General features: G+C 38.1%; 1 protein-coding gene across 1 annotated transcript in view; it reads right to left on the minus strand.

The window, feature by feature from the left end:
• ITGBL1 (integrin subunit beta like 1) overlaps positions 1 to 13,582 on the minus strand; it is a 266,652-nt gene that overhangs the window by 115,036 nt on the left and 138,034 nt on the right. The window contains exon 7 of the mRNA XM_056109966.1: positions 2,029 to 2,175. Coding sequence (XP_055965941.1) covers positions 2,029 to 2,175 — 147 coding nt within the window. The remainder of the gene's footprint in view (positions 1 to 2,028; positions 2,176 to 13,582) is intronic.

The following is a 13,582-nucleotide window of genomic DNA, read 5'->3' on the forward strand; positions in this document are numbered from 1 at the left end:
ATTTCCTCATTTTTCTATTATATAAATTATGTTTTTGAAGAAAGAACAAATAATAATGAGGAAAATTAATTATTAATCTTTGTAATATTTTGGGGCAGGGGCTACTCCTGACACTCAGGGATCACTCCAGGTGTGATTGGGGTACCATATGGGGTGCCAAGCATCTAACCCACCTAGGTTGATAGTACGCAAGGCAAGTTCTCTACCTACTGTACTATCTCCCTGGCCTCCTAATTCTTTATCTCCGTTACCTAAGAGCAAACTGGATTTACTCAAACAGTGTAAAGACATTGTTTTAGGAATTCAGATAGAATAGTGCTTTTCTCTAAGGCGACTTATGAAAGAACACTCCGAAATTTTTCTGAAATAAAAAATTCCTTCTAGCTATATCCTACCTACAATCCTCAGTGACAAATGTCAGAATTTGTGAAATTATCTATGGTAAAAATGATATCAGAGATTATAAATATTCTAAAGAGGGAAATCTTAAGTAAACAAAAGTTTATAACTAATAATGGTAAGGCTGTGGCAGAATTGGAACCCCTACACATTATGTGGGGGATGAGAAGTGTGGCCTCTTTGAGGACAGATTCAAGGGACATATGACTCAGAAATTCCACTCCTACCTAAATACCCGATAGAAATGATAGTTGGGTCCACTAATACATGAGTGCCTGCAGAAAATCATTCATGCTGACCAAAAGGTAGAAACAATCTAAATGGTCTTTAACAGAGTGATGGATTGACAAATGAGGTTTACTTGTACAAATAAATATTGTCTAACCATGGAAAGGAATGGATACAGGAAACCATGTCTACCAATACATAAGTCTCAAAAAAATTCTAAGTGAGAAATATACTAAATATGAAAAAAAGATGAAAAGATCACATATTTGATGATTGCATTGCAAAAACATCTGCAGCAGGAAAATCCATAGAGACAGCAAGTAGGTTAATGGTTTGTAAGGGTTGAAGGGAGAGAAAAATGAAGCATAACTGGAAAGAAACATAATAGGATTTTCTATTGTGGTGACAAAAAATATTTTGGAGACAGCAGTGACTGATTATTATGTACTTCTGAGAATATATGAAAACCACCATCTTTAAAAGAAGGAATTCACGGACATTAGAATTGTCTCAAAATTTCATTAAAGGATTGGATAATATCAAGTGACAACAGACTCTGGGGACTATAGTACAAACTGAGAATACAAGATTAGCTGGGGGTCTCTCAGGCACTTCGATAGTGGTGAGTGTTTGAACAAAGACCATAAATTTCAACCCCATTGAGAACACATTACCTTAACTATCATACATTTTTCAAAATTGATTTCACAAAGAATAAATCTAGAACATAAAATGATATATTTCTAATCTAACATTCAGAAAAAGGAAGACCTTCTTTGCCTCCCTTCATGAACAAAATGTGTAATAACTTCAATTACCACTTCCTCCTAAAATATATTTCATATTAACTTTGCCATTTTCATGGGAGAGGTGAAATTGCATTTCTTATTTTGATAAATGGGGAAAAAATGGAACTAGCTTTCCTTTGCATGAATTCTTCTTTCTCTTTCAATTTGTTCTCATCTGGTACCAAGGGCACACCTGAAGCTACGTGCCTTCTAAAAACAACAAAGGCTCTTTCAGAACTGTCTGTTTAGTACAATGCTTTTTCAGAAGCATCATCTTAGCACAATGCGACTGAGTTTCAGAAATGTCAGTGGGCAATTATATGTTATTATTTAGAAACTTTTGGGAAAATATCCAAACTTTATTCCTTTTAATGTAGCCTTAAACAGAATAGAAATGACAATAATAGACCTCAATGCTCAAGTGGACGGTGTGTGTGTGTGTGTGGGTGAGTGGAAAAGGAGAGACAGAAAAAGAGAAGGTGAGATATTTCTATCTTCATTTTCAATAATGGGAACAGGAGATTAACTATAATTTGTGAGAAAGTAGAATTCATTTGACTCATCGCATAAGGGGGTGGTGGTGATGGTGACAGGCCAAAGAGACCTGACTTACCCCTTCCAGAACAGGGCAGCTCAGAGCTTCCTTGGCACTTCTGGATGCTCTCCTCCTCGGACAGTGGGCAAGACCGTGGGTGTTCACACTTTTTCCCATACCAGCCAACTTTGCAGTCACATCTTCCACAGTTACACTGCCCGTGACCTTCACAAAGAAAGCAATAATAGAAAACTGTATCAGGAAGTCACAACTCATTTCACTGCAACAGTGAGAGTGACACATTGGTCAGAGAGGCCTAATGAACCCAATGAAAATATGAAGACAGATGCAAAGGCACATTTTCCCAAGTTCTTGAATATTTGATTTCTATTCACTGAGTATGAGAGGCAGAGAAGGTAAGATAAACATAAAGGTAAAAATAAATAAACCTGAAACTAGCAAAATCCAGGTGCATGGCATTGCACAGGTCTTCTGGGGTCTAAAGAGAATGTTTGGTGGATTTAGCAGTTAATGTATGTGGATAAAAGCCATAGGAAAGGGGCGAATTAGTTTTGAAAAAGAGTGATAGTGCAGCAGGTAGGGAGCTTGCCTTGCACACAGTTGACTCAGGCTTGATTTTCAGCACCTTATGAACCCCTGAGGCTGCCAGGAGTTATCCCAGAGTGCTGAGCCAGGAGTAAGCTCTGATTACTATTGGGCGTGGCTCCAAAACTAAACCAACCAACCAACAAACAAAAGATAGGATCTTATCTACCACAGTTCACCATACTTAATACCCCTTTTAATACACACTGCATGTCACACCTAGGAACCCCTAGTCAAATACCAGTGTTACATGTGAAGTTCACAGTTCTTTTAAGATTAATTTTATTTACACAAAAGAGGGGGGAAATAATTCTTATAGAGGGATACAATATCTGTAAAAATAAAATAAAATAAAATAAAAGACAGAAGGTCAGGAATATTGCCAACATAGAGCAAAATGCTGGCCTATGATATCCATCAAAGAAGTGTGTTCGAATTCAGATTCTGTATCCTACAGAGTAGGTCTGCATAGTAGGATTAAGTGGTAATTTCTTTGAAATTTATTTTCATCTTTTCAAACAAGATGATAAATGTTCTATACACATTTATCAGAAAATGTATTATATATTTAAAATAAAAGTGATTTATTGTAATATGTATTCATTTGAGTTTACATATGTAAAAGAGAAATAAAAGCAAAGTAAGCTCAAATAAACTTCTATTAAATACTAACTAACAATGAGATATTAATTAGTTTTAGATGTAAAATAAAGGAATTCTGTATCTTCTGTAAAGAATAGGAATCAAAAATTTTAAAAGAAATGGAGCCACACATTCTTTTAGTAAATCCAATACAACTATAATGGGAAAAAAATCCATGTTATTTTTCCTTGACATGTGATATAAATATATGTCATACAATGTAGGGATTGGTCTTCAATCAAGTCTGGTCCATTCTGTCAACATTCTGTGAGATCTGTTTCTGAATAGTTGGATAATTCACGTTGCCTTCTGGGAGCTTTCTGTCATTCCCCTGGTTCTTTATAGAACCAATCATGAAACCTCAGTCTATGTAGGATGAGATGTCAGATGTCGGATTAAGGTTCCAAACATTTCAGGTTTAACATTGGACTGACCTTTCTCCTCCCACAGGGAGTTTAGGTTAATTGAGTTACACCCACCACAGTGCTCCCGAGGCACACCAAGTTCCACTGGGGGAGGGGGCACTCCTAATCCTCTGTTTACCCTTAACGTCTCCTTTGTGTTCTTCTTCTCCTATCTATTAGTCACAAATATCTCCAGATTAGACACTGTAACTTATAAAGTCAAACCTTCTGACGGCTCTGGATTTTGTATAAGAAAGTGAAATGTTGCTTTTATCTTTCTTTTATGTCCTTTGTATAGTTTATTTTAGAGCAGTGTCCTTTTTGTAGAGACACAGGAAGAAAGTAAATGCTATGCTTTTGTAACATAGGTGTTAATTGACTCCGAATCATATTTACTCTTGGGCATTCGTCATATTTACTTAAGCCTCAATTATCCTTAGATTAACGTTAGTTCCGTTAGTTCCTAACACTCCAAGAGGTGATTCCAACCAAGAGACTAGGATGAACCCACAGCAAGCACTGGCTTCTAGAAGAGACAGTCTAAGCTCCATAAGAAGTACAATAAATTAAAAGCACAGTCATGAAACAAACTCAGTCATGATCCAAAAAGAAATAACTGAATAAGGACCTTGTGTGGGCTAAGGAAAACTAACCTGGCCTGAGGACTTTAGTCTGGGATATGTAGTGAGATGTACCCAGAAAGGAGGATGCTCAGAATTCCAGTAGGCGGAGGTCACACCCACCAACTGGCTCCCTGGCGCCGTGTAATCCCATCAACGGCCAAGACTCAGAGACTATAAAACCCAGCTCCCGGAAGCGCGCAGCGACAAATGCGGCCACTTGACATCTTATTATGACATTTTATTATCTCATTCCTACTTTGGACAAACTGGCAAGCTACCAAATGTAACCTACCCACATGGCAGAGTCTGGCAAACTCCCTGTGTCATACCCAATATGCCAAATACCAGTAACAATGATGGGTCTCATTCTCCTAAAGAGCCTTGAGTATAGCACTTTCTTAAAAATCTCAGGGCTAGGATGAAGGAGACGTTACTGGCTGCCTGCTCGAGGCAATCGACGAATAACAGGATGGTCGTGATTCATGTGATTCGTACCCAGAAAAGCCACTCTTTACACTCTCTAAACTTAATCTAGGGTATAATCTCTTAGTCTTCATACAAAATGACTAGAAATTTTATTAAAAAGTAAACTTAATGTGATTGTTTAAATGAATTACTAGCAACAGAAAGGAGAAAGCAATGTGCCGTTAAATGGAACTTTACTCTTTGGAGGATCTCCTAGTAAGAATCTAGATTGCTGGAGACTCTAGATGAGATTCTGTCCTAAAGTGGATTTCCTAGGAGAACTTCCCCTGAGGGAAGGGCTTTATATCCATTCATTGCTTAAATTAATGTTAACCACACCTATGTGTAATCGCTACTCCCCAAACCTTCACGATTTTTCTATAATTAATGTTTGGAGTGTGCCCGGTAACGTCTCCATTGTGACAACTGTTACTGTATTTGGCATATCGAATATGTCATGGGGAGCTTGCCAGGCTTTGCTGTGCAGGCGAGATACTCTCGGTAGCTTGCTGCGCTCTCCTAGAGGAGTGGAGGAATCAAACTCAGGTCAGCCATGTTGGCCACTTGCAAGGCAAACACCCTACCCGCTCGAGCAAATCCATGAACAATGGGAGGACAGTGACAGTGACAGAATGTTTGGAGATTTGAACAAGCAGCCACTGATTATCGCCCACTAGTTACCAGCCTGTTGGCCCCCTGTTTCTTTGTACATCAGCCAGGGGAACAGTCATCAGCCCCGAATGCACCAGCAGACCATGGTCACCACAGCATGGTGACTCTGATAATGACAGTGAGATGTCAGTGATCATTAAATCCAAATCACTCATTTAACATGAAATTCAATTCAACATGAATTTATTAAGCACCAACTATATATGATATAGTTTATACAACAAATTGCATTCATCATTCATACTTTGCCAAAGAACACATATGTTTTACTTTTATGCATTTTTTAATTATCCTAGATAGATTTACAGACATTATTCTCTCTCTCTCTCTTTCTCTCTCTCTCTCTCTCTCTCTCTCCTCTCTCTCTCTCTCTCTCTTTCTCTCTCTGGCGGGCACAGTCAGAAGTGCTCAGGGCTTATTCCTGTCTTTGTGCTCAGGGGTCATTCCTGGTAGAGCTTGGGGGACTATATGGGCTGCAGGGGATTTAATTCAACTTGTTTGCATGCAAAGCAAAAGCCCTTCTCACTGTCCTATAGCTCTGGTGCCATTGGTGCATCTCTGTTTTGATCTTCCATCAATTAAAATTTTAAAAAAATCATTTTATAGCCTCTCAGTAGCTGTATTGAAAACCATAAAAGACAGATACACAGACAGACAGAGGAAAACTGTTTGCTATAACGTTAGGCTGGGGGGCAGGGTGGTGGGAAGGAAGATGTTGACATTAGTGTTAGGAAATGTACACTGGTGTAGGGACAAGTAGGGAGCGTTGTATGACTGAAACCTGATCATGAACAGCTTTATAACTGTGAATCTTATGATGATTCAATTTAAGATAAAAAATTTTTTAAAAAATCAAACATAATGGTCCCTAAAAAAATCTTTTAAAAAGAAAAGACATTTATGATTATTATTGAATAACCTTATGAAATGATGGCCAAAATCTTCAAGTTAGAAGCATTTTAAATAGCTCATATTTCTTAGAAATTACATTTCAGAGGTGGTTGGATTCTGTGACTTCTAACCATTTAACTCAGCTTAAAATTAAACAACCCTTTTTCTCAACACCGTGCAATTTTGAGGGGAAATTTGCAAACAGAGCTACATTCAAAGGCATAGCTATGTACTGTTTTTTAATACTGTTCGTAGCATTTTAACTCGCTTTTTCATTGGAGCCAGTAGCTTTGAAATCTTGAAGACAAGAGGTGTCATTTCAAGGACACTCATGTCTGCCCCAGGATCTCACAGAGTAGAGAACAGGGCTGCTGTTCGTGCAAGAGTTGTTGACACGGGAATGATGAAACAGAAGAATAGATGTAACATAAAAGAGAAATAAGCTTTCTGAAATTTAACTCCTGAAAGTTTAAAATAGCTGTGGAGATTTAAAGAAAATATGTGTAGACAAAGAAACCAGAAAACCTCAACCAAACAGAAGAATGACACTGGCTACTGCAGCTGCCCCAAATTCAAAGGCAAGGAGGATGCCCAGCATGGGGGTTCCAATCCCCAGACAAAATGAAGCTGAGCACTGTTAGGGGAGCCCAGTGTTGGCAGAACTCCCTGAAGTTCCACAGTTAGAACACAAATTTAGAAGGGTGTTACTCTCTATTAGCAGATTATTCACATATCAATATTTAAAATTTTTCAGGGTACTAATTATTGCTATCAGGGCAGTCATATAAATGTAGATAACTATGCAACTAGCTTGTATAATTTAAATTTGCATAATTTTAGATAACAAATATATCGCGATTTAAAACATCTGTGGGGTAAAATCTAGGAGAATGGTCAGAGGTTGAAGCTACTAACAAGAGACTTTATCATTGGAATTTGATCTAAAAACAACCAAAAAAAGAAAAGTCAGCTTCACTCTGGATATATTTACAGGTGTTTTAAGACACACAGCTGCCTTTGATCCAGAAGAAGAAATTTCTGAATGACTTTCACTTTTAAACCCCATATTCAGTTTCTGTTTTCTTATCATTCTGGCTGACTCAGCTCTTCATTTCTGTTTATTTACCTCTAATAATGAATGTACCTTCACATTTCTCTTTGCTCATCTATAATCACTTGGCAGACCTGGGGCCCTTAAGACCTTGCTCCTCTCTTCCCTGCGCATCTCATCTCAAGACGTGATATTATACAAAAATATGCTACTGATTTATGCTTCAGTTCCCTGCAAGGTGAGCCTCAAGCACAGCTGGCCATGTGATAAACATGAGCTCCCTTTTTACACGGTGTATGATGATTCCTATCTTCCTATATTTTTAAATGTTTTTAAATTGATTCTCATTTAAAACAATTATTTTAGGCACTGTAGTTTACAAACTGTTAATGGTAAGGTTTTATGCATAAAACACTAAGGTACCACACCCAGCACCAGACTGTCTGCTTCCTTCTGCCTTTGTCCCAGGGTCCATTTCTTGTCCACCTCAACCCCCATGACAGCTTTCTACTGAAGTAGTTTTCTGTTTTTATTGTTTTTATTTGGACATTAGCTATTCCCTAAAAGATTTCTTTATACCCCACATATGAGACAGATACTGTGATACTATTCTGTATACTGAGATACTGTGATACTATTCTCTTCCTCCTAACTTTATTCAGTATAATTTTCTCCATATTCATCCATGTAGCAGCAAATTAAATTATTACATCTTTTCTCATAGCTGAATTGTGCCTGTGTGTGTGTGTGTTGTGTGTGTGATAGTTTCTTTATCCAGTCATCTGTTCTTGGACATTCCATATTTTTACTACTGTGAATAGTGCTACAATGAATATAACAGCATAAATGTCTTTTCTAAATATAGTTTTTGGGCCCTTGGGGTAGATGACAAGAAGTGGAGTTGTTGGATCACATGGAATCTCAATTTCTTTTTGAATAGTGCCTGTATTATTTTCTAAAAAGGCTGTACCAATAGACATTCCAACCAGCAGTAATGATAGGATGAGGGTCCCTTTTCCCCACATCCATGCCAAGACTGCTTTCTTTTGTCCTCTGTGAGGTGTGCCAGGTGCCAGTCTCACTGGCATGGAAGTGATATCTTTTTTTTTTCCTTAAATTTTTATTAGTGAAACACCATGAGGTACAGTTGTAGACTTACAAATTTTTGTGCTTGGGTTTCAGTTATACAATGATCGAATACCCGTTCCTCCACCAGTGCCCACTCTCCACCACCACCAGTCCCAGTATCCCTCCCACCCCCTTCCCCCCATCCCACTCTACCACTGTGGCAGGGCATTCCCTTTTGTTATCTCTATCCTTTTGAGTGCTGTGGTTTGCAAAAGAGATATTGGGTAGCAATCTTGTTTGGACTATAGTCTACTCTCATCACGCATTTCCCATCCTGAGAGGAACCTCCCAACACCCTTTATTTGGTGCTCCCTTCTCTATCTTAGTTGCCTTTTCCCCTAGCGTGTGCGGCTGTCTTCAAAGCCATGGAGTAATCCTCCTGGTACTTATCTCGGCTATTCTTGGATGTTAGTCTCCTATTTTGTTACTTTATGTTCCCCAGATGAATGCAATCTTTCTATGTCTATCCCTCTCTTTCTGAGGAAGTGATATCTTATGGTTGTTTGGGTTTGCATTTTTCTGATGACATGTAATGAAGTGCACTTTTTCATGTACCTTTTGGTCATCTGTACGTCTTCCTTGAGGAAGTTTCTGTTCATTACTTATAAACTCCATTATAAAATGGAGTTCATCTTTTTTTTTGGTAAAGTTCTATCAGTGCTTTATAGATCTTGGAGAAAGCACTTTATTACATGACTTGTGAGCAAATATTTCCTCTGTCTGTGGGGCATCTTTTTATTCCAGTTATCATATTCTTTCACGTGCAGAGGCATTTAGTATGATACAGCTCTATTTGTTTATCTCTGCCAGGAGTAATCCCTGATAACAGAGCCAGAAATTAAGCTTTGAATATTGAATGTGATCAAAGTGGAGAGAGAGTAATGTAGAAGTCATCTGCCCCACAGATAGGGGGAGGATGTGGGATTGGGGAGGGTGTATACTGGGGGTTTTGGTGGTAGAAAATGGGCACTGGTGAAGGGATGAGTGTTTCATCATTGTATGACCCAAAAGCTTTGTAACTGCTCTCAGTGATTCAATAAATAAATCCCGGCAAGCTACCGAGAGTATTCAATATGCCAGACACAGTAACAACAAAGTCTCCAATGGAGACGTTACTGGGCCCGCTCGAGCAAATCGATGATCAACGGGAGGGCCTTTACCTTTACCTTATAAAAAGGAAAAAAATTAAACTTCAAGGGTGTGGCCCCTAGAACACCCCCACCTTCCCCAAATAGGAAAGTATCAAAGTGGAAGCATTATACAATGAAAGAGGATCTCTGATCCTCCGCAAACATTTATCTCTTCACTGTGTCATCATGAGTCAACATCAATTGGGCATGTTCAAGCTCAGGGGGAAAAAAAGGGTTTTTAACATATGAATGGCATAGGTAGACAATTCATAAAGAAAGAAAACCCCTGAGCGTTGTGAATGTATGAAAAGCATTTTAAATGATAAAATAGTGAATGTAAGATACTTTCCAAAGATTTTATACTTTGTAAAAAGTAGAAATATCTAAGTTAAAAATCCCAATGACGATCATAAAAGATACAAATGTAAAAGTAATAGAGAAAAGATTTTAATAATTTTAGTCTCACGATGAAAATTAGTATAGGTAGCTGCATTGCCAAATTTAAATAATTATTCAAAATTAATTGGATATTTAAAACATAAACATAACTTTTGCCTGGTAATGGAAAATTTTGTCTTTTGTCTCTTAATAACTCAGTCATTACTGTTAAATATATTTTAGAATATTTTTTAGTTCCTACTTTAAATAAAAATGTACCTTCTAAAAATAATTTTCCTTGTAATAATGCTGGGTAGTGTTGGGAAATCAGTAAGAAATTCAAGGTATTAATTCCAGACTCTGAAGCATTTCCATTGAAATGAAATTGCAAATTCTCCTGTGGAGCTACTCCTTGCTCAACTCCAGTATAAAATTCATGTCACAGAAGAAAGAAGAAAGCATTTTAGAGGGATAGAATGAAGAAGATGAAATGCTTGGTTTTAATATGTAAAGAAGAATTTAGAAAGGAATGAGATATTTCTAGCATGAAAACCTGAAGGGTGCCATAACCTACCATCTTGGGATTTTTTTACACACTAAGCTTGAAAAGGGCTGGAGTGATAGCTCAGCGGTAGGGCGTTCGCCTTACAAGCAGCCAACATGGCTGACCCGAGTTCGATTCCTCCGCCCCTCTCGGAGAGCCCGGCAAGCTACCAAGAGCATCTTGCCCGCACGGCAGAGCCTGGCAAGCTACTCGTGACGTATTCGATATGCCAAACACAGTAACAACAAGTCTCATGATGGAGATGTTACTGGGCCTGCTCGAGCAAAATGGTAGGACCGTGAGCATGACCGTGAAGCTTGAAAAAGACAAAGAAGAAGACCCAAGGAGACCTGAATCCTTTTTTTTTATGGGCCCAGAATTGACCTTTCTGAACCTCAACTCACCTTAACTCTAAGGTGAAAGCAGGAGAGGTGAATTCTGACTCGCTAACTCAATGCTTTTATGCATGGTAGTTTGTCAAATCTACAAACAGATGCTGGGCCTGCAGAAGTTAATGTCTCTATCTCTAACAAGGCTTTCTTTAAATTTTGTCAGTACAAGATCAACAAAACAGAGAGAAAAGAAAAAATATTGTTGTTGTTCTCTGATACTGAACATGAGCAAAATATACTGTAGAGAATTTGTTTCAAAGGCCCTTTGAGCATGTATTAAGCACACACTGCACCAGGGCCTCAGAAAACAACAGTGTACTTGATGTTGGTATGCAAATGGATTCACGCTTCCATTTCTCTGCCATGGTCAGAAAACTGGCAGCAGGATGTGACATCCAGAGGCATAACCACTATCCCAGCAGGCAAGAAGAGTAAAGGTGTCTCTGATCCTCATTCTGGACAACAGACTTCTTTATTTTTTTGAAATCACTGTGTCCTTTGAATTAAGCTACTCAACACAGAAAATAGCCCTCCAGGACAAATTCAGATCTAGCTAACACAAAACATCACTCCTGTTTGAAGGAATATTTTCTGTTTATTTTTTAAATGATCCAAGTGCCCATGAATTCGAATGTGAAATTTCCAAGTAGCTTCTGACTAAGTACAATAAAATCCATCAATAAGGAAATGTTCTGGAGAATACATTAGAACAAACCAGTGCATGTGATTAAAAAAGAATTCACCCAATATATTGATTTTCCTTTCAGGAAAACACAAACTGAATATACTTCATCACTTCTTTCAGTTTATTTCATAAATATTTTGATAATCCAAAATAACAAATTTCCTCACCTAACAAAGTGCTATCAAAGGATTCCATTTTCCAAACAAAAGAGTCCATTTTCCAAACAAAAGAGTCCATTTTCCAAACAAATGACAATCAGAATCAGAGGGAGCATTAGATTATTTTATCATTTGGTTGAAATGCAAGCTGAAGGATAAAGTTTAAGGTCACACCGCGGCATATTTTTTTCCAATTATGGGGATTGGGAAAATAGACCAGCCTGGTAGACAGCTATCAGGAACAAAAGGATTATTTCAGAATCGGCATGGAAATTTAGTGAAGCCACTTATATACCTAAAGTGATCAATAGAGAAGCTGGTACTGTGGGCAGCCAAGGAGACCCTGGTCATCTGGCCATGCTGAAATTGCATCCATAGTATCATGTTTGAAGTATGTCTGCATCTGTGTGTGTCATATTACTATATGGGTGATAGTTTGCATGTTCTCACACTCTCCCATGTAGAGAGTGAATAACATTAGGAATGAATATAAAATTAAAAAAAACATTCTCTTTGTTTTAACATATTTCATCTACCACACTCATGATGTAGTAGACACAATGTATTTATATTTAAACACCTTATTAAATCGATAGATGGAGTGGGCATGAATGAAAAAAATGTCAATTAAATGAGTAAGCTTAAACTAATTTATCAAATTTTCCTGGGACCTGATAAGATCAACACACTCAGGATGAAAGAATGGGAGCTAAAAATAAAATTGCATTTCATCTGAGCCTTCCTACATGCCAGGCTTGCATAAATCACCAGGAAATCTTTTTTTTTTCTTTTTTATTAGTGAAACACCATGAGGTACAGTTGTAGATTTACAAATTTTTGTGCTTGGATCTCGGTCATACCACGATCAAATACCCATCCCTCCACCAGTGCCCATTTTCCACCACCAGGATAATATCCCTCCCCCCCCCCCATCCTCCCATCCCCCCATCCCCCCCTGCCACTGTGGCAGGGCATTCCCCCCTGTTCTCTCTCTCCTCCTGGGCGCTGTGATCAGCCAAAGAGGCATTGAGTGGTGAACATGTTCAGTCCAGTCTACTTTCAACCTGCATCTCCCCTCCTGGGAGGATCCTCCAAACACCCTCCACTTGGTGTTCCCCTTTCTATCTGAATTGTCCTTTCCCCTAGAATACCCAGCTGGCCTCTAAGTTATGGAGTAATTCTCCTTCACCAGGAAATCTTAATGCACCTGATAACTCGTGTTTCATAACACTAAGGTATTAACATCCTCAAGAATCAACTGCCTGATGCCCATCCGATGGTGCAACTCAGATGGGCAATTGGAAAAATTGCGGGGACTAATAATGTATTAGTCACAATTCAGGAAATTCTACATGTTGAGGAAAAATAAATATTCCAGAGACTGATGCCTACCCAGCTCTAATGATATTCAGAGAAATCTCATCTTCTAAGAATTTGAGTATCCAGAAAATAGTTACTTTTTAGCAAATAAGATAAAACTGAGAAATGCTATTTGCATCATTTGGAGATAAAAGCACTTTAATTCTGCATTTCTAAATGATACGTTACCACATGAACTTTGCAAGCTATCTGATTTCTCTGACCCTTTTTTTCAGTAAAAATGTAGGTAATTGTATCTTTCTCTCTGAGTGAGTAGGAAGCAGGAGGAGAATAAGGTCCAAAAACTTGTTGGAAATCTCTAAGAAAGATTCCTGTGATCTGAGCTTGTAGTGGCTTTCCCTTACATTCATAACTTTCTTTCGGTGGTATTGGGCCAAATCTGACTGAGCTCAGGGATCATTCTTACGGTGTCTGAAGAACGATACGTCACACTCACTTTTGTAAATAATTTTTATCATAGCATATTATGATATTTGCTTTATT

Source organism: Sorex fumeus, unplaced genomic scaffold (genome assembly GCF_029834395.1).
Source record: "Sorex fumeus unplaced genomic scaffold, SorFum_2.1 ptg000008l, whole genome shotgun sequence".
Classification (NCBI taxonomy): Eukaryota; Metazoa; Chordata; class Mammalia; order Eulipotyphla; family Soricidae; genus Sorex; species Sorex fumeus.